Below are 25253 nucleotides of genomic sequence, written 5' to 3'. Positions count from 1 at the left end.
TTATTTGCCGAACATGGGTTTGGCTTATTAGAATCCAATTCAATCGCTACTTTAGACCAAGTTTTAGAAATCGGGGCGCGGTGACAAGCCCTTTTACAAGAACCTCTAAAACGACAATCACAGATTAAGCCGAAGAATGAGATAAGATAAGAGGTTGTGTGCCAACTAGCTCGTCAATCAATCCACTAGCCGCTGAAAAAATCAATCCGAGAACGTGATCGATGATGTGATCATCTAACAAACATCTGGATATGTCTCTCTCCACTTCCTCGCCGATCAAATTAAATTACAGGAAAAAAGCCTTGTTGTTTGATTACATTATTAGGTCATGACAGCAACACTGCTGACCTTCTTCCATGACTCTCACTGCAAACGACACTTGGACACGAAGCGGTATCTGAACTTTCGCTGCGTCAGATAAAATCATGCTCCTCCCGACATCGCTACTCGCGCGGCTCGGAGGTCAAAGGACGGTGAAAGTGAAAAGATTTGCGTTCCAACGAAAGCTCGGGTCTTATCAGCCTCGAGATTTCAGGAGTGGAAAGATGCTCGGCGAGTCCGTGAAGCTGTGGATTCCACGAGTGATGAGAGAGAGTGATTTCTTAATTTGCGATTTAATATAAACTCGTAGCGGACACGTGTCGGACGATGGATGCCTTCGCGGTTTTTTGTAGACCCGCTGCGGGTGGTTTCTATAAATCCCGTTAATTGGTGCTCTATCGGAATCTCTTTCCCACTCTGGGTTTTCTGTTTTTTTTTTTTTTTTCATTTTTACAGTTTTTTTCTTTCTTACTCGTATGTGAAGTTGCAATTTTCGAAATCGATTCGGTCGAGTTTCGGAGAATAGAGCAGGGAGAGTGGTTTTTTTGATACGGTGGAGGGCTGTTTTTCATTTTTTTCCTTCGTAGATTTGTTTGCTGCGATTGTAGGCTAAAACAGGTTTTGGAGATCTTTTTATTCCCGGAGACGAATTTGGATCTGATAATGGCTACTTGGGCTCTTTTTTTCGTGGCACTTGCGTGTCTCGTTGGAGTAGTTCATTCTAGTGCTGGTGATGTCGATCCTGAATACAGGTCCGTTCCATTGGCTTCATCTCAATATTGTTCTTTTGCTCTTCTATCCTTTCGTTGTCTGGATGTTGACGTTTGTTCCTTTTTTCTTGTTCAACGTCATGTTAAGTACTGGGGAAGAAGTGCTGTCTGCGAGGTGTTCCTGATGTGATTGAAATTTGAAATGTTATTAACTATATCGAAGACTTCAAGTTCAAGCAGCTCGGGACGATTTAAATTTAACTGATCCTGTTCGTTTTCTTTTAATAGTTTGTGATTTAGTTCTTGGCCAAATTTCAGCATATAGTTCCAACTTTGATGCAGTTTCTGGTTATTTTATAAAACTACCACTAATATTTACATAAATAAGTGGTCCATTCTGCCGCGGACAGGTTTTAGAGTATGCTTACTTAAGAGCTGGAAGTCTGGCGTATACACTAAGGCGTAGAAAGGGAAATAATTTTACTCTGCTGTGTGTTTCTTTTATTTTCACATGTCTTCGTTCTCATTAGGAGAGAAATTTAGAATTAGAATTGCATCCTCATGTGAATAACTGATCAATAGGATCTAATAATGTAAGTTAATCCTGCTTCACTGAACAAATTCCAACATTGACAGGGTAAGATTGAAACGGACTTCATAATAGGAATTACGTGTTAGGGAAAAGGAGTTAGCTTGAAAATTCTATGGCTTACTGTCTGTTCTTTTTCCCAATTTACAAGGTATACTAAAGTAGTGCCAATGTCTTAACTTCAGTTGGATCACCAGTTTCCTTTTCCACATTTCTCTACCTGTCAAATTATCATATTCCTTTTTGCTAGCCTAAATCATCAGGTAGACTTCTGTTGACATGAAAATGGTATCTTTAGTGCTCAAATAAATGAACCAGCTTACTGTTGTCTAAATCTAATATGATCCATTAAGTGTCAGAATTGAGGGAGGGCTACTATGTGGCTGGAAATCTACTTGATTAAGTGCAAGGAGTTATGCCTATGTTTTTCACCCTGATGCCTTTGTTGAGTAAGTTCCAGGTCCATCTTTGTCTTGCTCTGAGAGAGTGAAATGGCCAGTAGAAGGACCTTTGCAACTCCATTTAGAGCATTGCATGGTTATCATCTTGCAAAGGGTCCTGGACTAAAGTGTGTGCTTATAAGGATTAGATACATATCTGATCTGATAACTTCAAAATTATAATCCTAATTGAATCAGGTAACCCTCTCATTGCTGCAGTGATTGTTTCACCATGATTACCTATTTTGGTGTCCAACTATTGTTGGTTTTAGGTCACTGGTGCTGATTTTAGTCAGCTGAAGTATCCAAGTACAATATGTTGGATCAGTAGTTAGGGAAGCGAATTTAGAGTGCCCAATGAATGTAACTATACATGATTTAGAATGCTTGAATGGAACCATACATGATTTAGAGTGTTTGAATTACTCTTAAATTGCTTTCTCCAAAGAATGCTCAACGTTCTAGCATTGTGTAATTATAAATCAGCAAATCTTGTATCAATGAGTTTGTATGGCCTAGCAATTTTATATTAACTGTCAGGTTCTCTATGACTTCTTATGAGTGGCAGCACCAATGAGCGTGCTGGACTTTGATGGAGATGAACCATTGCCCTATGTAATGCTTTCATGTAATTTCTAAAAGGTGCACTGTGTTGGAGTTGTTCCCATGTTCATATTAGGGCCTTGCAAAAGAGGGCTATCAAGTTTTTCAATTAAATATATGTATTGTAGTTATAGATTCATTATTCTTCAAGTTGACCATTGACCAAAATGGACATATGTTTGCAGAGATGGTTGTTGAAGTTGGATATACATTTATCGTAAAATGACTAGGTGAAGTTAGGTTTATTGTACAATGAATAGGTAAAGTTAGCTTTATCATAAAATGACTAGGTGAGTTGGGTTTTTATTGTAATATGACTAGGTGAAGTTAGGTTTACCGTAAAATGACTATTTGAAGTGAGGAGGTCTAGCTCTACACCTACAACTCCTTCCCGATCCACTCTAAGAGTCCTTTCCCTCACAAACCCCACTATCCTAGGCCCCCAAGAATCCCTCTTCCACCAAACCACCTTGTTAAAATATGTCCAGATGCATTCTCTTATTGTCCAGATTCATTGTCTATTGAAATATGTCTAAATTTATTCTCTTATTGCCCTGATTCATTGTACGTTGAAATATGTCTAAATTTATTGTATGTTGAAATATGTCCAGATTCATTATATGTTCAAATATATCCAGATTCATTGTATGTTCAAATATGTCTAGATTTGTTCTCCTTTATTGTAGCCATTATAGTTGTGATTAAATGGATGAAAATTGAAAAAAAAAAATCTTCTTCTTTTTATTTATGGTAACAAACCTAGTCTCTAAATTTGTCTTTTTCATTGGCCTTCATTACCCTCAGTCACCATTGTTTTCAGTCTTCATTACTGAAAAATGTTTTTTTCACCCCTTTACCGGCCTCTATTTGCCTAAATCCTTGCACCGGCCTTTTTCATCGGACTTGTTTGTGTGGAAAGGTGAAACAATGGGTTTCTCTTTCTTGTCAAGTTTTTCTACCACCGTGTTCAAAAATTTCTAGGTCCTCACTTGTTACAGATTACTATAAAAAATTGTGAGGGTTGTTTACAAAGATAGATATGTATCAGCATGTGGGAATGGAATCTGCTGCAGACGTGAAAAATTAAAAGTCATGTTGGAGTGGAAGAGAGTGTTTGGGACTCAATTCTAAATTCGACCATGTTTGTGACCATGTTCTTGGTAAAGAACCCTTTTTTGATTTTACTGAAGCTGTTACTCTTGTTCGAGGGGCTGAACATCAAAAAGCTAAAAGGTGGTGTGACTATTGTAATAAGCCTAGACATCCCAAGGAATCATGCTAGAAGTTACATGGTAGACTTCCAACTGGAAGAACAAAGATGGTAGAGGTACGCAAGCAGTTACACAAAGCCAGGGAGCAATTCATCCTAGTAGTTTAGAGACATCTTTATTTACTAAGGAACAATTAGAGCATTTGTATGAACTATTGAATCAGCCCGAATCTAATCTTAATACATTTGTTACTAGTTCATTTTCACAAAAGGTTATTTTCTGTTGCCCTTAACTCTTCTTTCTCGTTTGTTCTTGTCCTATACTCCTTGTCTTGGTAATCTTAAAGTGCGTATTGCTGATGGATCTTTATCTCCAGTTGTAGGTAAAGGTTCTATTGTTCTTTCTAAGAATCTAATGCTGCAATTTGTCTTTACGTGTTTCTAACTTGTCTAGTTATCTTTTGTACATTAGCAAACTCATTAAAGATTTGAATTGTGTTGTTAAGTTCACTCAATCTCGATGTGAATTTCAGGATATGTGTTCAAGGAAGATGATAGGTAGTGCTAGAGAGGTTTATCAACTCTACTACTTTGACAAAAGTGCATCCATGGTTAGACAAGCCCAAATTTCGGGCAGTTTATTTTTTCTTTCTATTAAAGATGAAATAATATTATGGCATCATGGACTAGGCCATCCAAATTTCTTATATTCGAGTAAGTTGTTTCCTTCATTTTTTCAAAAATAAAAATATTTCTCTTTTCCATTGTGAAGTATGTCAACTTGCCAAACGTCACTATACTTCCTTTCGTTCTCAGCCTTACAAACAATCTTAACCTTTTTCTCTCATATATAGTGACATTTGGGGCCCATCAAGAGTGGAAACTATAATGGGGACACAATGGTTCATTACATTCATAGATAATCATACTCGGGTATGTTGGGTGATCTTTTGAAAGAAAAATCCAAGGTTGTCAAGGTGTTTCAAAACTTCTATACTATGATTAAAACCTAGTCCCATACCAAAATTCAAATCCTAAAAACTGATGATGGCAAAGAGTACTTCAGTTCCATTCTTGGCTAATTTCTCATGGAAATAGTATTTGTATACCAAACAACTTGTGTCACACCTCAACAAAATGGTATTGCTGCACAAGAACAAACACCTTTTAGGGGTAGCATGGCAATTATGTTTACCACTGGGCGTTCCTAAACACTTATCGGGAGAAACGGTTTTTAACTTCATCAATTGAATGTTGTACTGGGTATGTCAGTTTCAAAAACCTTTCAACATTCTATTGGAGATCTACCCTCACGCACAATTCTTCAATAATCTATCTCCCAAGGTGTTTGGCTGTGTTGTGTTTGTTCACGTTCACAGTTATACCCATAGTAAACTTGACCTGAGAGCTCGTAGATATGTCTTTCTTTGATACTCACCAACTCAAAAGAGTTAGTGTTTTAATCCTACTACCAACCAGGTCTATGTATGGAAGTCACTTTCTTTGAAGATCAATCTTTTTTCACCCAAACTTCTCTTTAGTGGGAGAATCTTTTGGATGAAGAAACGTTTTAGGAAACAGTTGTCCCCTTGTCTATATCTTCGGTTATCTCTTGTCTAGAAATAACCATTTTGTCTCCTTAACCACAAAACTTTCCTAATACCGATTCCTTTCCTGAACAAGAGTCCATTGTGCTAGAAACTAAAAAATCTAATGTAGGGGGAGAAATACTACCTAAGAAAAATATAGAGCTGCATGTGTGCAAGGAGGCCTAACCAACAAGATGTGGAGCAACAACCACAAATAGATTGTCAAGATGCAGTTTTGATCACATAAGGTAATTCAGATTCTTCCTTGTGTCCAGAATCTTGTGGTTTTCAAGACCTTATTGTCCCCATGCTCATATAAAAAGCATAAGGTCATGCACAAATCATCCTATATCTCACTTTGTGTCCTATCACAGATTGTCCTCAAGCTTTAGAGCATTTGTTTCTAACTTGTCAAAAAATAAATTACTAAATCTATGCAGGAAGCTCTTGCTTTACCTTAATGGAAAGAGGCTGTTCTCGAGGAGATGAAGGCGTTAAAGAAGAATCAGACTTGGGAATTGCTATATCTTCCCAAAGGAAAAAAGTCCAGCTGGTTATAAGTGGGTATTCACAGTAAAATATAAGGCTGTTGGGTCAATAGAAAGTTACAAAGCGAGGCCAGGTATATACTTAGATGTATGAAATAGATTATAAGGAGACCTTCACTCCTGTTGCAAAAATGAATAGTGTCAAAATCCTGTTGGAAGGGAAAGTTTAAATGCATCTACCTCCAGGATTTGAAGGCTTACTTGGCACAAAAAATGCCTATAAGCTCAAGAAAAGTCACTCATGGTCTTAAACAATCTCCTAGAACATGGTTTGATTGGTTCACTAAAGCTATAAAGAACTTTAGGTACCTTCAGAGCCAAACAGATCATACTATATTTTTTAAACACACTAACTATAGGAAGATTGCTATACTTGTAGTGTATGAGGTTGATATTATCCTAATTGGTGATGATCTTGTTGAATTGGAAAAGGTAAATCTTTTTGGCCAAAGAATTTGAAATCAAAGATCTTGAATCTATGAGGCATTTCCTAGGCATGGAGGTGGCAAGAACTAATGAAAGAATTTTGGTGTCTCAAACAAAATATATCTTAAATTTTCTCAATGAATTGGTATGCTAGAGCGCAAGCCAGTTGAAACACCCATGGATGGAAATTGCAAGCTGAGTGCAAATACCAGTACTGAGGTTGAGAAGGGACAATATCAATGATTAGTGGGAAATTGCTTTACTTATCCCATACTCGACTTAACATTACTTTTGTAGTGAGTGTTGTCAGTCAATTCATGCATTCCCCTCGTGGTGAGCACTTAGATGCAGTTATATGATTTTTAGATATCTTAAATGGATTCCAAGAAATGGATTATTGTTCAAGAAGAGTAATAATGTATGTGTTGAAGCATCCACCGATGCAAACTAAGCTAGAGTTGTAATTTATAGGAGGTCTACATCTGGATATTGCACATTTGGAACAAGAAATCTAGTGATTTGGAGAAGCAAAAAACAGAATTAGTGGCTAGAAGTAGTGCTGAAGTTGAGTTCCAGGCTACTACACAAGAGATACGACTTCTAAGTGAGTTGAAGATTGAGTTCAACCGGCCTTTGAAGTTATATTCAGATAGCAAGGCAGCTATTAGTATTTCTCATAATCCAGTACAACACGATAGAGCAAAGCACATTGAGATCGATCAACATTTTATCAAAGAGAAGCTAGATGAAGGATTCTTGCGTATTCTGTTTATTCCTACAATACAATAGGTGGTAGATATATTCATGAAGAGTCTTCCATTACAACAGTTTGACTTCCTAATAGGCAAGTTGGGAATGCTTAACATTTACAAACCGCTTAAGGGGGAGTGTTGGAATATGTCTAGATTCATTCTCTTATTGTCCAAATTCATTCTCTTATTTTTCAGATTCATCTCTTATTGTCTAGATTCATTATATGTTGAAATATGTCATTGTCTGGTGAAGTATATCTAAGCTCATTCTCCTATATTGTAAATATTTTAGCCATTGTAGTTGTGATTAAATGAATAAAATTTGAAAAAAGAAGTTTTTATTCTTCTTTTTCTTCACTCTTGAATCTCCTTCCATATAGAATTCACACCTACAACTCCTTGCCTCCCATCCCAGTCCCCCTTGTCCATAACACCTTAGCACTGCCCCTCTTAGCCCTCAAATGGTCCCTCTCTCTCAAACCATGTCTTTTCACCTTCCTTTCTCTAGCCAACCTCCCTTACCTGAATCCTAGAATCCGAAACCCTAATTTTGTGCCTTTTCAGCCAAGTCCCATGTAAACCCTATCCCTACTTCTCACGTTCATAATTTTGTACCTTGTCAGTCAAGTTCCATGTAAACCCGATCCCTACTTCCGATGCACGAGCTTTGGAAGGCTCACCACTCTAGAAAAGTTGAAGAATGACCTCTTGCTCTACTGGGATCATAACAATATGTGCGAAGCTTGTGCTTTGAATTTGGAATGGGAATAATTGATTAATGTTATAAACCTATTAGATTGGGTTGGAATTGTGGAAGTACTTGTAGTTATCTTGTCATGTGTTCAATGCCCCTCAATCGGTGACCAAGATAAGGGAGAGGAAAAGGAGAATAAGCCCATGCTTATGAAGGCTAATGTGACACTAAAAAAGGAGAGATATTGGCTCTTCATTTTTTGCAATATCTCCAATCTTTTATCGATAGTATATAGTTTCCCTTTATCGATTCTAAAGCGGAAGTAGAGGCCTTTACATTATTCTTGGAGTTTTAGGAAAGTTAATTTATTTTTTCAGTTTGTTTTTCCATGCAGGGACCAATAGGTATCAATTGCTTGACTTATATGACAATGATTGTGTCCTTGAGTTTTTCTAACTATCTTGACATCCATGGTTGCATGCTCTATCTTGAATAGAAGCCTATCTGCTTTTGTTGTTATTTCTACCACCTTGATTAGTGGTAATATACATAGACAAATTATTTGTATTTTGGATTGTTGAGTCATAATCTTTTATTAGGATCCAAGACATTGTAGCAATTACATTTTTTGGCTTGGTTTTAGCAGACTACCCCAATATTTGTGAATGAGCTTCCTCTAGATAGGGTATGACATTTACGGGGTATAGTACATCTATCAATTCTTGATGCTATTGTTGGCTTCTCCTCCTTCAATCATTGGATTTTAAAGCCACTCCATTGAATCTTCTTTCACATTGCTATTCATCGTTGTCGATGATCAAGGAGTGGATGCCTTCCGTTCCTGCCAACCCCTAGGGGTAGTGGATCTTTGTATGGGGCCTACCGGCATAACTATGGCTTGACAACACCCTCAACAACATAGCAAGTGTCTTTAGATGACCACTCAAAATGGCTAATGACACCTCCCGGAAAACCAGGCTTGATGTAGCTAGGCTTTTCATTGCCATGACGAATGAAGCACTGGACCGACCACTCTTTCCTCAAAATCATGGTGGGCAATGATTACTTCTGGACCAAAGTTGTTTTCGATGAGATTGGTGTCACCGATACTCTGATAGTACCTCATCGACAGGAAGGAAGACCACCCAAAACTCAACATCTGACGAGCCACACACCCTATCATGACCTAGTCGTAAATCACACGAGTCGCACCCCGCAACCCAGCACCCCACTTGCTGTCTTGGACTACTCAATATCCCTACCGCCCTGTGGTTCAAATTTGAATTGGTACCCCCCTTGCTTCCCCTTGCTAAAGTTGCCACCAACCTCAGTCCCTTGTCAAGCCTATCCCCCCAACCTAGTCTTTCACGTGAAGCTACACATTCCCTTGAACCTTTTGATTCATCCCTTTGCTTCTTCGCTACCACCCCCTTCCTTAATGGACTCACCCCTCAACTTTTTCAGATTGAAAATCAGAACCCATTGAAGTTTTGTCCCCCAACCTTGTTAGATACACAAACACCCCAATCTAGGTGTCATGACGAACCTGCTTCACCAAATCATACCCAACTTATGGAGATGGCTTCGTTGATGCGATTGGGCACTCGGGTGGCCTAATAATCCCCTGGGACTCAAACTGCATCGACATGTTGGATTGCTGCACTAGTAGCTTCTCCATTGGGCTGAAAATTCGCGACCATGCTTCTGGGTGTCACTGGTAACTTGTCAGCATATATGGATCCCCAAGGTACAGAGAGAGGAGCCGATTCTGGGATGAACTCGTAGACCTCATTCAAGGCTAGACCTTCCCATGGTTGTTGGCCAGGGACTTCAATTCAATTCGTTTTTGTAATGAAAAGAACTCGTCAACAACCAGAATTTCCTCTTCAATGAGGGGCTTGGCGGACTTCATTGGTAGCTGCGAGTTTGAGGAGATCCCCTTGTTTGGAAAGATGTTCACCTGGACGAATGGTCAACAACAACCAATCCTGTCCAAATTGGATTGCTTCCTAGCAAGTTTTGATTGGCTGCAAGTATATGAAAATATGATAGCGAGAGTTCTCAATCGAGTGGGGTCTAATCACTGGCCAATCCAATTATCCACCTCATTTGGAAGGTGGGGTCCACCCCGTTCCGATTTGAAAACTCTTGGTTGATGGGGACGGACTTTCATAATTTTTTGGTTGATTGATGGTCGAGTTTAGCATTGATGATAGAGATGAGTGGTTCTTCCCCCCAAAAATTAATCTCTTAAAAGCCAAGATGAAGGCATGGTCTTTTGATCATCGCTCATCAGTTTGTGCTGAGAAAGCCTCCCTCATATCCCAAGTTACTAATTTGGACACAAGGAACAAAGATACCTATCTCAAGCTGAATTCTCTCTAGAATTACTCTCTAGCTTAATCTTCAATCTATTTCAATAGGGAGGAGTCTAATGGAAGCAACGCTGCAATTTAGGTGGTTTGCAGAAGGAGATGCCAACACAATTTTTTTTTATGCTATCTCTTAGGCAAGGCGAATGACTAATCGAATTACCTCATTATGCATTAATAATGAAGTAACTTCAGATAGAGCCTCCCTTATTGATGCCTTACTCAGATTTGACGTAGATCTGTATTCCGAGGAATATTATAATAGGGCCCAAACTTCAACACCTTTGATTTGCAAATTATCCATTGCTGCCACTTCTTTCTTGGAGTTACCATTCGCCAATATTGAGATTGAAAATGCAGTGCTAGGATTGGTTTGTGACCGAGCTCATGATCCCGATGGTTTTAATGGTGATTTCTATAGGAGTGGGTGACCAACAATCAAACAAGATGTGATTTCTATGGTTCAGAGTCTCTACAACAAGGATATAACTTTTTGCAGTATGGGTGCTAGAAAGTTAATGTGGAGCATCCTGGAGGCTTGCCTTTTAAGTCTCATTTTCAGCACTTACTAGAGTATTGCAAAACTGCTTGCCCACAAATTTTAGGATCTCCTCCCCCTTGTTATTCATCATGGTCAAGGTGCTTTTCTCAAAGGAAGAAACATTTTGGACTCTACTATGGCTGCACATCTGCTCCTCGACCGCTTCAATAAGCTCCAATGCCTCGTGGATTGCTCTCAAATTCTGGATAAACTGGGTGTTACTGGATGACTGGTTGGGCTATATGGGATTTGGTGAATGGTGACACTTCTGGATCAGAAGCTGCATTTCCTCAACATCATATTCTCTCTTGATAAATGGTACTGCCTGTGGCTCTTCAAGGGTATTAGGGGAATCAGACAAGGCATCTCCCTCTCTCCCTTGCTGCTCAATATCCTTGTTGAGTTCTTATCATCCATGATCTACACAGCAAGAGAACTTGGCTGGCTCGGATCAGTTAGTAATCTCGCGGCTTTCGATATTCCCCTTCTTCAACTCGCTGATGATGTAGTCATATTTGGAGAAGGGACAATCAAACACATTAAGAAGATCGAGGCTCTTCTTAGCCTTTTTTAGATGGCTTCTGGGCAGAAGGTTAATTGGCAATAGGCCAGCTTGATGGGCTTCAACATCAACCCTGATGTGCTTTGATCTATGGCTGACCTATTGGGCTGCTCACTATCCTCTCCTCCCACCACCTACCTTGGTCTCCCCCCTCTTCATCAGCTGCCTCAACAAGAACCTCTGGCCCTGATGGTTGAAAAGCTTGGAGTACGGCTTGCCACGTGGCATGGGAGACTTCTTCCAAAGGCCGGCAGACTCACCCTTCTAAAGTCATGTATTGCTGGAATTCCAAATCACTACCTATCATTCGTGCCTTGCCTTGCATCCATGTGCCAGACCACTGAAGGAATCAAAAAGAGATTTCTATGGAGGGGCACTAGCTCAGATTTCAAATACCATCTCGTGGGATGGAATGATGTGTGCGGATTGGGAATTCGTCTCACAAAAGACATGGACCAGGCATTGCTCCTCAAGTGTCTTTGGAAATTCAATTCTCCACAAACTTATGGAAGTCCAAGGTTGCCTTGAAGCTTCGTTGGGATGATCATCGGTGGACCTCGGAAGGGAGAAGAGACTTACCAGAAGAGGATTTTCTTAGGAATTTACTAGTAAATTTGCTAGGAAACTATAAAAAGAAACTTATTGACTTCAGGAAACTGTTGACTTTTCCTTGATATGAAGCATTATAATATAGTACTTTCCCAAAACACGGTTTTCCAAAAACTGTAATTTACTGTTTTTCAGTCTTCCTCTGTCTTTTTTCCTGTTTGCTTCTTTTGTAAACCATCAATGGTCTAGGATGACTTAGTTTGTTCTCCTACTTTTTAGCTACTTCAACATTTGAGCTCTGTACTACGTCATCAAGGTACTTTTGGACTTTCTTGGATTTTTGGGAATTTTGAGACTTGTTTCTGAAATTTGGATTTCCTTTTGAATCAGAATCTGAGAACCCTAAAAGATCCTCCGAAAGCACTTCAAAAAGCAATTTCCAGGAAATAAAGTTGAGCCACAAAACCACTATTTAAAAAAAACTATTAAAGACGAGAATTCAAATGCTTGTCATCAACCTTCAAAATAGAAATTTATGGCTTCTTTCTGGGTAGATTAGAGGACATATTATGATAAAAATAACTGTATTTGAAGGTAAGAAACAAGATTTCAATGCCTCTTATGAGTGGAATTGATTAGACAATACTTGGATTTCATGATTTCATTGAGAGTGCCACACTACTCCGCAATGCTTCAAACTCTGGAAATTTTTCTATCTATCAATCTAGCATGGAAATATTGTAGATAAGGCTTTGTGATACAATTAGAAATTATTTATCATAGGAAAAATTACCTGTCTGGATAAATATCTTTGTACAATTGTCAGAATTCGGATCATCCTTTTCAAAAAAAAAAAAAAAATGTCAGAATTCAGACGCTGCTTCTGGCCTATAACAACAGTATTATGGACTGTAGGACATGCTATGATATTATGTTGAATTCTGGAATCCCATATTGAAGAGAATCGACAAGATGAGATACAAACACAAAACAAAAAAGAGAAAGAAGAAGAGAGATGTAGGATTCAAATTATTATTAGGAATATTTCCAATTAGTGCTAAGATAAATCTTCCGGTTATTGTTAAGTGGGAATTGTCTCACATTGGTAAGTGTTAAGAACTGTTTTTGGTTTATAAAGTTGAGCAATAAGGCTCTTAAGGGGCTAGTGATTTTGGGATAGAATTGCACTCAATCCAACAGTGGTATCAGAGTAGGATGTTTGCTTAGGTCTAGGCCTAGTTTGTGCTCCTTTATGGTCACCACTCATGAGTTGGGAAATGAAAAATCCAGACCCACATTTAACATGGTATTAGAGTAGGATGCATGCCTTGTTGGGCCCACTTTATACCTTGTTTTGTTTGTACTCCGTATGTGTTCTCCATATCTGAAGTTTGTTATCTGTTTGTGTAAGCCGGGATGTGAGGAATGTTAGTGGGAATACTTCCACATAGTTAGTCTTGAGTAAAATTACATAGTTTTTTAGTTAGGACATGGCTTCATAACTTTGGCTAGTTATTTTTGGATGGACATTAACTCGATTTTCAAACATGATTTAAAAAAATATAATTTCTAGCTGAACTCATCACATAGCTAGGATTCTAATTTGTCTTGTACTCGATTAGTAACAATTGACTATGTTCGTTGGATAATCTTCTTTATTTTTTTCCTTATATGACTCTTATACGTTAAAAAAAGGGGTCCTATTTATACATGAACCTTCTTCTGTTCTGAAACTGAAGTTTCTAAGTCCATCAAGCCTTTATATTTTGATCATTGCATCATTTTGTTTTTGCATTAAGGTAAAAACATATGTATCTTCAGCTGCAGTAGAGTATTCCATTTACTACAGTTCATTGCTCTTTTTGGAGTAGCTTTTGCATATAATTATTGCTTATGAGTGTCTGACCCACCCATCAAATTTTGGAATTTTATTGGAGGTATATATCATAGAGTGTCTATTGTTCAAAGGACCTCCTTGACAAACACTTTATTCCACAGTAGAAACAAGAGGATACTAGCAATTATACCCAGATGTGGCCTTTTGACCATTCCATACGAGGAACAAGAGGCTGATAGGAAGAATACCCTGATATGGCATTTTGACTTTTTATAAGTAATGTTCCTGCTGGAAATGAACAGTATCCTTTGAGTAGTTAAATCGTGAATTTTTCTTAGTATTAAAGATCTCATAAAAAATTTACAGGAGCTTGCTAAACAAACTATAGCATTCTTATTGTGATATACTTGTTTATATATGTATCATATGCTTGCTTATATACGTAAGATTAACTTCTTATATTTCCAGCATGTTTTAGCCGTCATTATTTCTAATTTAAGTTACCTGCCGTCTCTTCAAAAAAAAATTGTCTAGATGATTGGGTGGTTCACTCCACAGGGATTAGCCCATACTTGTAATATGATAATTATCTATAATACTAAACATCTTTAACAAGATGAGTCACCATCAGTAACTTGGACACGAAACTTTTGCTAAGTTTTTACAGTATCTTTGACTGAAATAGTGGTAGTATTTGGCTTCAGTGTCTTATAAAGTCATTCAGTTCACAATTTGAATCTTTGTATTCTTTCAGTATTGTGTTCCCATTCTAGGATGTGCTTTAAGTGTCCAGCATGTTAGTGAAACCTGTACATGTGTCTGTGGTGTATCTTAAAGAAAGCCTGGTAAGTCAACTTTTTTCTGATGGTTCCGATATATGACACTTCTTAGGATCCCATTCCAGGCGTTGCATTGGAGAATGTGAACATAGTGGATGTGTGGGCAGTACTTGTTTCAAACACTGCAGATTAGTATCAACTGGGGGTGCAGTTGATGGACCATGGTACATGCAGGAACCTCTATACCTAAAATGGAAAAAGTGGGACTGCCAGAGCGACTGTGGTTACTATTGCATGCAGGAGAGAGAGAAGGAAAGACATAAGGCTGGCCAGGGACCGGTTAAGTATCACGATAAATGGCCCTTCAAGTGCGTGTTTGGCCTCCAGGTTCACAATCTTGTCCTTAACTGTCTTTGGACTTTTGGATTTCATGGTCATGCCAGACAGGAACTAACAGGTTCATGAACTGTAGGGGCATGAGTAGCAATTGGCAATTGCTCTTCATTGCGTTTTTTGAGTAATGGGCCATCACACCATTTATGTATTTTTTTAGTTTTTTAAGCCAACAGGTAGTTTTAATTAGTTTCAGGTAATCCAACAGTAACATGATCTGTGCAGGAACCAGTCTCCGTAGCCCTCTCTGCGTTAACTCTGGCTACACATTTTCATGGGTGGCTGTCATTTTTTGTCCTTCTTTACTATAAGTTACCCCTGAGACCTGATAGCAAAAAGACATATTATGAATATAGTGGGTTCTGGCACATTTATGGCCTGTTGGCGATGAATTCTTGGTTCTGGAGTGCTGTTTCACATTCACGGTAAGCAAGTTCATATTTTATTTACGTGCTTCCATGTTTTAACCCATTCTTTAATAATCAAAGATGATGGACATTCATATCTTTGTTTTTTTTTTAATTCTTTCTGATCTCTCTGTGGAAACTGCACAGGTACTGTGATTTAACGCAGAAATTGGATTATTCATCAGCAATAGCTTTGCTTGGTTACTCCCAAATTTTGGCAATAATAGCAAGTTTCAATGTGGTAAACGCAGCTGCTAGGGTCATGGTTGCTGCACCCTTCATCGCGTTTGTGACTACCCACATCCTGTACCTCAATTTACACAAGCTTGACTTGGGTATATCAAAACTTTTGATTCCATTTTCCCCGTAAGGGCCTGTTTGGAACCCACAGAAAAGAAAAGAAAAGAAAAGAAAAAGGGAAAAGAAGTTATTTTCTGTTGTTTGGTGGCAAAGAATCATTGAGAGATAAGAAAATAAGAGAAAAAATCAGTTAATAAATTTTCTCTCACAAAATGATGGAATATAGGGAGAAATGAAAATAAATAGAAACGGAAAATTTTAATCATATAAAATTTTAAAATATTAATCATATAAAATTTTAAAATATTAATAATTTTTTTTTTTCTTTCTCTTGTATCCGAACAAGAGAAACTATATTTCTCTTTCATTTTCTCTCTTATTTTCCATGGGTATCCAAACAAGAGAAAAAAAACCTCTTTTTTTCTCTGTCTTCTTTCTGTGTTTCAAATACAGCCTAAGTGAACATGTATTTTCTTGTTGTCTGACCATTGTGTTTGACAGGGTTGAACTCCAAAGTGATTGCTATCATGGGTGTGGTTCAACTTATTATGTGGGTGGTGTGGGCAGGAGTACACCGTCATCCTTCACGCATCAAGCTGTGGGTTGTTGTTGTCGGAAGTCTATTTGCTCTGATTTTGGATGTGTATGACTTCCCTCCCTACGAAGGATATGTCGATGCCCATGCACTGTGGCATGCCACCGCTGTTCCCCTTGGCTATCTCTGGTGGAGCTTTGTAAGAGATGACGCTGAGCTTAGGACTTCAAAACTTGTCAGGAAAGATGAATGACCAACTTTTGATCTTTCCAGTGTCGTGGAACTCTTTGTTCATCATTTTCTTTTATGTTAATAGTGCTTTTTTCTTATTTTCGTATGCTTACCAGTAAAACACTGGAGAATCCTTCTTTGTGTTTGTTTCAGTGGCTTGTGAAAGAAGTTATCTCCGAAGAGGGAGAATTAAAGCAAAACAAAGTCCATATGTACATGAAAATGGAATGTGTCAAGCTCATAATTACATATGATAACTATATGGACGGGTTGAAGTCAAGTAATCAGTTTGACTTTTTTAATCTTTACTTGTAAATGTTTTATTTATTTATTTGTGATTATGAATTTTTCATGTTTTGTTTGTTTGTGTTTTTACGTTTGCTTTCTATTCGATTTTATGACATTGAGCCTGTCTTATGCTAATTTTTATTTGTTTTATGTGTTTTTATGTAATTATGTTTGCTTTCTGTTTGGATTTTATGATATAAAGCTTTTGTCTTAAGCTAATGCCTCAAAAGTCAAAATTAGGGATATGGATTCATTGCTTAATATCATATGGATTGAATGCTTAATATCAAAATTAGGCAATTATTTCTGTTTGAATTTTATGATATTAAGCCTTGTTGGAGTCTGCTTTTTTTTCTTACCTTAGATTTTTTTTGTTCTTGGTGCCTCGGAACATCTCATGCACTTGTTGTAGACTTCATTTCTCCAAACTAAATTTGTTAGAAACTTTCTTATTTCTTCGAACCAAGATTCTTAGAAACTTCCTACTCAAAATGTCCAAGATGGGATGAAAAGAAAAACTTACAGTGAGATGGGTCACAGGTTTTTATAGATGGGTCAGTATCCAGATTTAAGTTTATAATCCAATTGAGATGAGTCACAGGTTGAGATGGGTCACAGGTTTTAATAGATGGGTCAGTATCCAGATTTAAGTTTATAATCCAATTGAGATGAGTCACAGGTTTTAATAGAGATGGACCAATATCCTGACTTAAGTTTATAAAGTGGATTCGGTTTTTAAAAATTTGCCTTAAACTAACTCCTAGTATTTAGTAAGTAAAAACAATGGTATTTTTTACTTTTTGTTGCATTTATTACAGTACTATAGTTTTTTTTTTTTTTTTTTTTTATATGCGAAGGTGGGCCATGTGTGGGAAAGAGAAGAACCATATTTATAAATTTGAGAATAAAATAATCTTGATAAATTTTTTTATATGTTTTGTTATGGTTTGTGTAATTATCTTATTGTTGAGGTGATTGTGGTTTCCATTATAGCTATGTTTGAGACAGACCATGCTACAACTCTGAAAATTGGTCATTTATAAGTGAAGGAAATACTAGCATTAAAAGAGAAGGTAATCAAACCACTGATAGTGCTATTGAAGTTACATGTGATTCTACTCAACCCATTGATAGTACTAGTTAAGCTCCATAACCTTTACATGCACAGTATGGAATAATTTTCAAAAATTCAAAAAAGATGAGATTGACATGGCTAGTGTAATCATTGTAAAGTTAAAGTAAAAGCACCTAGCAAAAATGGAATATCTAATTGTTTTTAGCATTTGAGGAGGTGACCAAAAAATAAAAATCTAGACATTAGGCAACAATTATTATTCTTTATACAATAAACTAGTGGAATTACAAGTCTCACAAGTCATATGTTTGATCAAGAGAGACTTAGAGCTAGGTATCACTTAGTGGGTTGTATTAGAGGAACAACCATCGTTTACTGTTGAGAGTCCAAACTTTAGGAATATGATAAAGGAGGCAAAACCTTTGTATCAACCCATTTCTCATACCACTTTGAAAAATGACCTCTTGAAGATGTATAGTAGTGAAAAGTAAAAGCTTTTGAACTAGTTGGATAAGCTATCTAGTAAAGTGGGCATCATGATTGACATATGGACTTTAGTGCAAAAGAAAGGGTACTTGGCCATTATTGCTCATTACATTGATGACTCTTGGAAGTTAGAAAAGGGCAACTTGGGGTAGACCTTAGACTTATACCCATACCTTTTATTTATGTTATTTATAAATTACATATATTATATTATGTTTATACTAGCATTGATAATCTTTTATACCTTTTTCATTAAGTTTGTTTACGTTCCTTGTCCTTATACAAAAGTTGTGTTATGTGACACTCTCTTGGATTTTTTTTTGGAATGGATCATAAAAAGAAAGTTGTCTTGTATTACTGTAAACAACTGTTCAACTAACTATGCTTGTATATAGCATTACTTTTGGAACAAATTTCTAACCCTGTTTTGCTTAAAGGAGAGTTTTTACATGTTCGATGTATTGCCCAAATATTAAACATAGTTGTTCAAGAAGGTCTTAGACAAACTAAAAAAGCAATAGAAGTTTTAAGAGATTGGATTATGTATTAGATTGCAAGTCCTTAGAGAGGAAATTTGAAGAAATGACTTGCCAATTGAGAGTTTCTTGCAAAAACAAGTTGATTTTGGATTGTAAAACCCAATGGAACTCCACCTATAAGATGCTTCAAGTGGAATTGGAATATAAAGATGTATTTGTACGTTTGAAACAAAGTGAAAAATTAAACATGGAATTGCCAACTGAAAAAGAATGGAGAATGACAAATGAAATATGTTGTAAATTGAAGGTGTTTTGTGAGGTCACTGAATTATTCTCACACACTAAATACCCTATATTGAATATTTTCTTTGCAAAAATATCTAATATTAAGTTAGCATTAAGTAGGTGGAGTAAATCCATGGATCATGCTATTTCTTTGATAGCACAAGAAATGCTTACCAAATTTGACAAGTATTGGAAGAATTGTTCTTTAATTTTGACTATTAGAGTTGTGCCAGATCCAAGGTATATGTTGAACAGCCAGTATGGAAGAGTCTTATATGACTCTCATAGTAAAAAGTCACATAGAGTTTAATATGGTGGAGTCTTATAGGAGTCTCACAGGTGGAGGTCTCACAGAAGAGTCTCAATTATAGGTGTTTTAGTTATGTTGGTCCTCTATATATATTATGTTATTCAATTATTCTAGGACTTATCTTTTAGTGTTTAACTTTGGGTGTAGTTGGGATAAGGGTAGTTTACTTGTAATTAGACTCTACTCATTTCCTTTATTATAAGTGGAGGCTCATTGTACTCAAATTATAATAATTAATGAAGTTTTTCACTTTTTTAGAAATTCTACATGGTATCATAGTGGGTTCTATGAGTTTACTAGGTCAACCCACAGAGCTAATGTGATCATTTTCTAATCTATCATATCTAGTAGTTTAGGTTTATATTATATCATTTTTTGTTCTTTTAGATTGTATCCATTGTTTTTTTACAAAGATAAACTGATATTTGACATAGCAAAGGTCAGACTGCAAGAGACTATAGTAGAAAGTTTGAACTTTTGAGGCATTTTATGCCATCAAAATGAGAGTTTTTATGGAGAATTATATGTTAAAATATATATATCTATAAGTCTATTTTTTTTACCTATTAAACCAATTCTCAATATAAGTTTTCTAGAGGGAGATATCAACATCGAAAGAGTAAATGGTCATACTGGCTAGAAGAATGAATATTTAGTTCAGCCAAATTATAAAGTTCAAAATTTATCAATTATTTATCTAAAAAGAAGTATAATTTATGAAGAAAAATTATACTTTAATCAAATGTATCAAAGTCTAGTTTCATATAGAGAAAATTTATTGTTAATCTGATCTATATGTAAGGACATATTCACATTGAAGTTGATAATAGATAAGCAACACAATGAAGATAATAAAGAGGTAAAAAATAAATAAATTCAAGAACGAAGGTTTTTATGTAAAACTAGGTATCAAATTAAATCTCTTTGAGTCTAAATTCTTAAGCAACAAACAGTTTTTAATTTTGATCTACATCGTGGGAGATATTGATATAAAAATTACTAAAAGTCAGTTTAACTGAAAATCTCTCATTTTTCCTATTTTCTCTCCTATTATCTCTCCATCCATTAGTGTAAATTAAGTTTCATTTTCTCATTTTTTGGCCAAAATTTTCTTCTAATTAGAGAGTTTTGGTAAGAATTAATCACTCTATGATGTACTCGTTCAAGGTATGCAAAACTTTCCTGCTTCGATGTTGTTTTTAAGTTTTGCATTTTTGTTACCCGATTGTGTATCTTATGCATCATCAACTCCAAAAATTGTGGTCGCCCCCCAAAAAATGTTATACTTGGTCAAATTTATTGTGTTATGACATTATAGTATCCCCTAATTTTTCAAAAAAAGAGAGGTTATATTCTAGGTTCATTTGGAAGTATGAGTATTGCATGGTGACCTCTTTCCAGTTAAAGTTGTTTTTCTCTAGTATTTCTTTAGTTTTTGTATTTTCATTGTTTTTAAAGCAATACCTAGTCCCACTACCTAAAAAAAATAGGAGTGTGCCCAACATCGAGCTTGAGTCAAGCCTTTTATTCTTCACCCAAGAGGAAATTTGTGTTTGAGTTACCCTTAAAAAGTGACTAGTCGCTTTGTTAAGCCCTAAAGTTGGGTCATTTTTTTACCTTTAAAATTGAGCAGATTGTGTTTCAGACTATGACTGTTTTGACTGGTGTATGGAGCTTTGTCGTTCTGCTAGGAGTGGTTTTTTTTCTCCCAGATTGTGTTTTGTCCAAGCCGAGTCTCTGTCCTTTTCGTCCTAGCTTGAGGGGGGAGAAGTACAAGAAGAAGTACATGAAATAGGTATTTTGTTCCACATATTATGGTAGTTTTTATGTGACCAAAATATTCAATAAAGAGGGAGAACAAATAATAAAAATTTAACATCTATAAAATTTTATAAAATTTTTTAGTCAATGAAGATTGAAGACCAAGATTGAAGATAAAAAATCTTTTTCATTACAAGCTGAAGTTATAAACTTTAACTTGAGGGGGAGTATTGAAGAACATGTATGGAAGAGTCTTATGTGACTCTCATAGTAAGAAGTCGCACATAACCAGAATTAATGTGGTGGAGTCTTACAGGAATCTCATGGAAGGAGGTCTCATAGAAGAGTCTCAATTAAAGGTGTTTTAGTTATGTCAGTCCTATATTTACGTTCAGTTGTTCAATTGTTCTAGGACTTATCTTTTAGTGTTTAACTTTGGGTGAAATTGGTTTAAGGGTAGTTTATTTATAATTGGATTCTACTTGTTTCATCTATTATAAATATAGGCTTATTGTACTCAAATTATAACAAGTTAGTGAAATATTTCTCTTTTTAAAAAATTCAACATTACAAGTTGGGCATAATTGGGTTATTCTACTGGAAATTGTACATGGATTAAAGGGAAAAAGTTTGTAAAGTTTGTGAATGTCTATATATGCTTTTGAAGGAATATTAGAAGAAAAGAAGAATGCCCAATGTAGATATGAATGCATCTTCCACTAGCATGTCTACTTAGATGAGCCCTTAAACCCTAAGAGTTAGATTTTGAAATTTTGATGTGGTGGAAGATTAATGATTGGAAATATCCAACATTATCATTGATTGCAAGAGATATATTGGTTGTTCCTATCTCTACAGTTTCATTCAAGTCATCTTTTAGCACAAGAAGTAGAGTGATTAATGCTTATTGTAGTACTCTAAATCTAGATACTATAGATTTTTAATGTGTGTGCAGGATTGGGTTGGAGTTGAATTCAGTAGTAAGTTTAATTTTTTATTTATTACTCCACTTAATATTTATTTGCTTCTTTTAAAATATCAATTAACTTTGATTTTTTTTTTTGTAAATACTTGTTTTCCTACATTTATCTCGGCCGAGTTACAAGTGATGATTATAGAAATTGATTTGGTTTTGATGGTAAGTTAATATTTTTATGTATATTTATTTATTTTATATGTTGGTAATTGGTTGACCTTTTTTTTTTTTTACAAAAAAGTTGTTTCTTTTCTTAGTGGAGCTATTTGGAGATTGATCGAGTTGTGACATTTTATTATGAGTTGTGAGGATATGGCTATAAGACTATGGAGATATTATGTGTTGTAATATGTACATAGTTTGATATAATTGACTTGTTATGACATTTCTAGGAGTATTGAGACTTTAATTTGATGTTGACATGGTGTGACTATGTTGTACTTGATATTTTAATCCAGGTAGAACAACACAATGTGATGGATGTTTAACTACATTTGGAAATTTTTGATTTCTAGGGCTAATCTCAAAGGAATAAGAGAAGATAAGAACTCTAGTTCTTGGAAGAGAGGAGAGAAGAAACCAAGGGACAGAAAGAAGAGGAAAAGATAGAGAGGAGTATGGACGGATTTGAGCCAAGAGGAAGAGGCTTGAATGCTCTACTTCATGCCTTAAGGCTATATTTATAGTTGTGTGAAGGTGTTTACAATGACTACAACTGAATAAAATAGAAGAGTACATAACTAAAACACTTTTAACTGAGACTTATGTGAAACCTCCTCTTTTGAAACTCATGTAAGACACCACCATAATAATTTTGGCTTTGTAAGATTTCTTGTTGTGAGAGTCATGTGAGACTCTTTCATATCTGCTCTTCAATAAGAAGCAAATTACAGAATATGGTGGCTAGATCAAGTGCAGAAGCATAATATAGGGTTATGACTCATGTAGTAAGTGAACTTTTATGGCTAAAATTATTGGTGACTGCGCTTGGGTTTCAGACAACTAAGCCTTTGCAACTCCACTATGACAACCAATTAGCCATTCACATTGCTACCAATTTAGTTTTTCATGAAAGAACTAAGCACATTGAAATTGATAATCATTTTCTTTGAGAAAAATTGCAACTAGGTGTCATATCCATGCAGTATGTTCATTCCAAGAACCAAGTAGCAAATATTTTCACAAAAACTATTCTTACAAGCTCCCTCTCGACTACATGTACCAAGTAAGAATATTTGATATTTTTGCACTAACTTGAAGAGGAGTATTGAATATAAGTGTCATCTATTGTAATTAAGTGGGTGAGTAGGGGTGGCATCGAGCCGAGCCGAACCCGAACCTGTCTATGTTCAAGCCGAGCCTGATTTAAATATTTCGAACTCGAGCTCGAGCCTAAAATTGTTATCGAGTTTGAGCCCAATAATTTTAACCAAGTTCGAGCTGAGCTCGAGATTCAACATTCATTTAAAACTTTTCAAAAAATTACATGTCTCGAGTTCGAGCTCCAACATACATTTAAAATTTTTCAAAAAATGTATGTCAAATAAATTGTATATAAAATTATACATACATTTTACATAAAATTGGGCATGACCTCTACTTAAAATTGAGCATAAGGGTAGCATCGAATCCAACTGAGTTTGAACCTTCCTATGTTTGAGCCGAGTTTGATTTAAAGATTTCGAACTCGAGCTCGAGCCGACCTAGCCTCCAGCGTAAAATTGTAATCGAGTTCGAACCTAATAATTTTAACTGAGTTCGAGTTCGAGGTTAACCTACATTTAATACTTTACATAAAATATATGTCAAATAAATTATCTATAAAATTATGCATACATTTTTAAAAAAAGAATGATAGGGGAGGTTCAAGATTGAATCTTGATAATAGATTAGAACACACCAATATTAATTTTTTTTACCCCAAATGTTGTCTAGCTTATTTTGTAATTTTTGAATCTGGCCATAAATTTACTATGGCCTCCTTAATGCCCTAATTGAAAATTTATATTCTAGGATACACATTTCCAAAAAAACCTTTAAATAAAATCCTATTACTACTAGAAAATTACAAGAAATATTTTAAATTTTCTTAGGAAAGTTAAATGGACCTCTTATTGCTACTTCTAGGGAAATAAATAAAAATTAATAACCAATCTAACATATTACTATACTTATCGATAAATTTTTAATAAAAAAAATGTTAAACACAAAATTGCTATGAAAATTGCCTCATGTTAAAAGTAGTATTATACCATCACCTGTCAAATACTTATTCGAAATTTTTTTATACGGTTTTCTAGCCCATCTTGGCAAGAAAATCTTACTTAGAAAATTATATAATTTTTTAATAAAAAATTCTAATTAGAAAAATGTTTCCAAAAAACATGAGGTACTAATGGTCCCTATATTTCTACTAAAAATGTCTTTTCAATATTTATTGAAAAAATCGCTAATAGTCTCTAGAAACGTATTTCTACTAAAATGTCTTTTCAATTTCTTCAAAAGCCATGAGGCAGGGACAAAAAGTTTTTTTTTTTTTTTTTTACTTATTTATGATCTCGCACGTGTGACTTTCACACATGCAAAATCAACTTCATGCGGGGTGGGAGAAATTATTTTCTCCCAACTTAGGTATCTCTCTGTACTCTTGTTTTTCGTGAGACGATGCAGAGCGAAGGCGTGGTGCCGGCGCCAGAAACAGAGGAGGCGAAGAAATCGGAGGGAAGGGGATGTAGCGGCCGACGAGGAGTTGTCGACGGTGACAAGGGTGGACAGAGTGGTGGACGAGAGGGGCTCGGCTCCCCCCCCCCCCCCCCCCCCTCTCTCGCTTCCGCGATTCATCTGTTAACGAGCCGACTCGCGAGCTTTCAAAGCCGAACCTTGATTTGGTCGAGCTCGGCTTGTTAACTCAAAGGAGCCGATTTCGGGTCTCGAGCTCGTGAGATACCGAATCGGCACCGAGCCGAACTCGAGCTGGCTCGGTTCGAAGCCACCCCTATGGGTGAGTAACACGAGTTATAATTATGATATATTTTATGTTCTTGTTCTTTTTACTCATGTTCTAGGGTTTCTACCCTAAAACTATAAGTATCAAGCTAAGGGGGAGGGCACAAAATTTGTGCTCAATTTCCTTGCCTAACCTTTTCTCTTCAACTCCCTACTTTCCTTTCCTCCTTTCTCCTTCTTCTTCCCCTAAACCTTAGTT

At 36.1% G+C, this 25253-nt stretch overlaps 1 protein-coding gene and 1 pseudogene across 2 annotated transcripts; both read left to right on the top strand.

The window, feature by feature from the left end:
* The first annotated feature begins 206 nt into the window (after nt 1–206).
* On the top strand, nt 207–16486 carry LOC137967148 (uncharacterized). 2 transcript variants are annotated; one of them, XM_068813605.1, is made up of 5 exons: nt 207–1073; nt 14635–14909; nt 15141–15340; nt 15470–15657; nt 16124–16486. In XM_068813605.1, the coding sequence occupies exons 1-5, from the start codon at nt 1055–1057 to the stop codon at nt 16408–16410; spliced, it is 969 nt and encodes a 322-aa protein (XP_068669706.1). In that variant the 5' UTR covers nt 207–1054; the 3' UTR covers nt 16411–16486. The 2 variants fall into 2 exon arrangements, with proteins under 2 accessions (XP_068669706.1, XP_068669705.1); XM_068813604.1 differs by having other exon boundaries at nt 210–1073; nt 14648–14909.
* Nucleotides 16487–18963: 2477 nt separating this feature from the next.
* LOC137935375 (zinc finger BED domain-containing protein RICESLEEPER 2-like) lies at nt 18964–22583 on the top strand (annotated as a pseudogene).
* The last annotated feature ends 2670 nt before the right edge of the window (nt 22584–25253 follow it).

The sequence above is a fragment of the Aristolochia californica genome, unplaced genomic scaffold (genome assembly GCF_029961685.1).
Source record: "Aristolochia californica isolate CCGP_79_NKW_82.1479 unplaced genomic scaffold, dmAriCali1.0.hap1 SCAF_6, whole genome shotgun sequence".
Lineage (NCBI taxonomy): Eukaryota > Viridiplantae > Streptophyta > Magnoliopsida > Piperales > Aristolochiaceae > Aristolochia > Aristolochia californica.
This window is presented reverse-complemented; position numbering and strand designations above follow the sequence as displayed.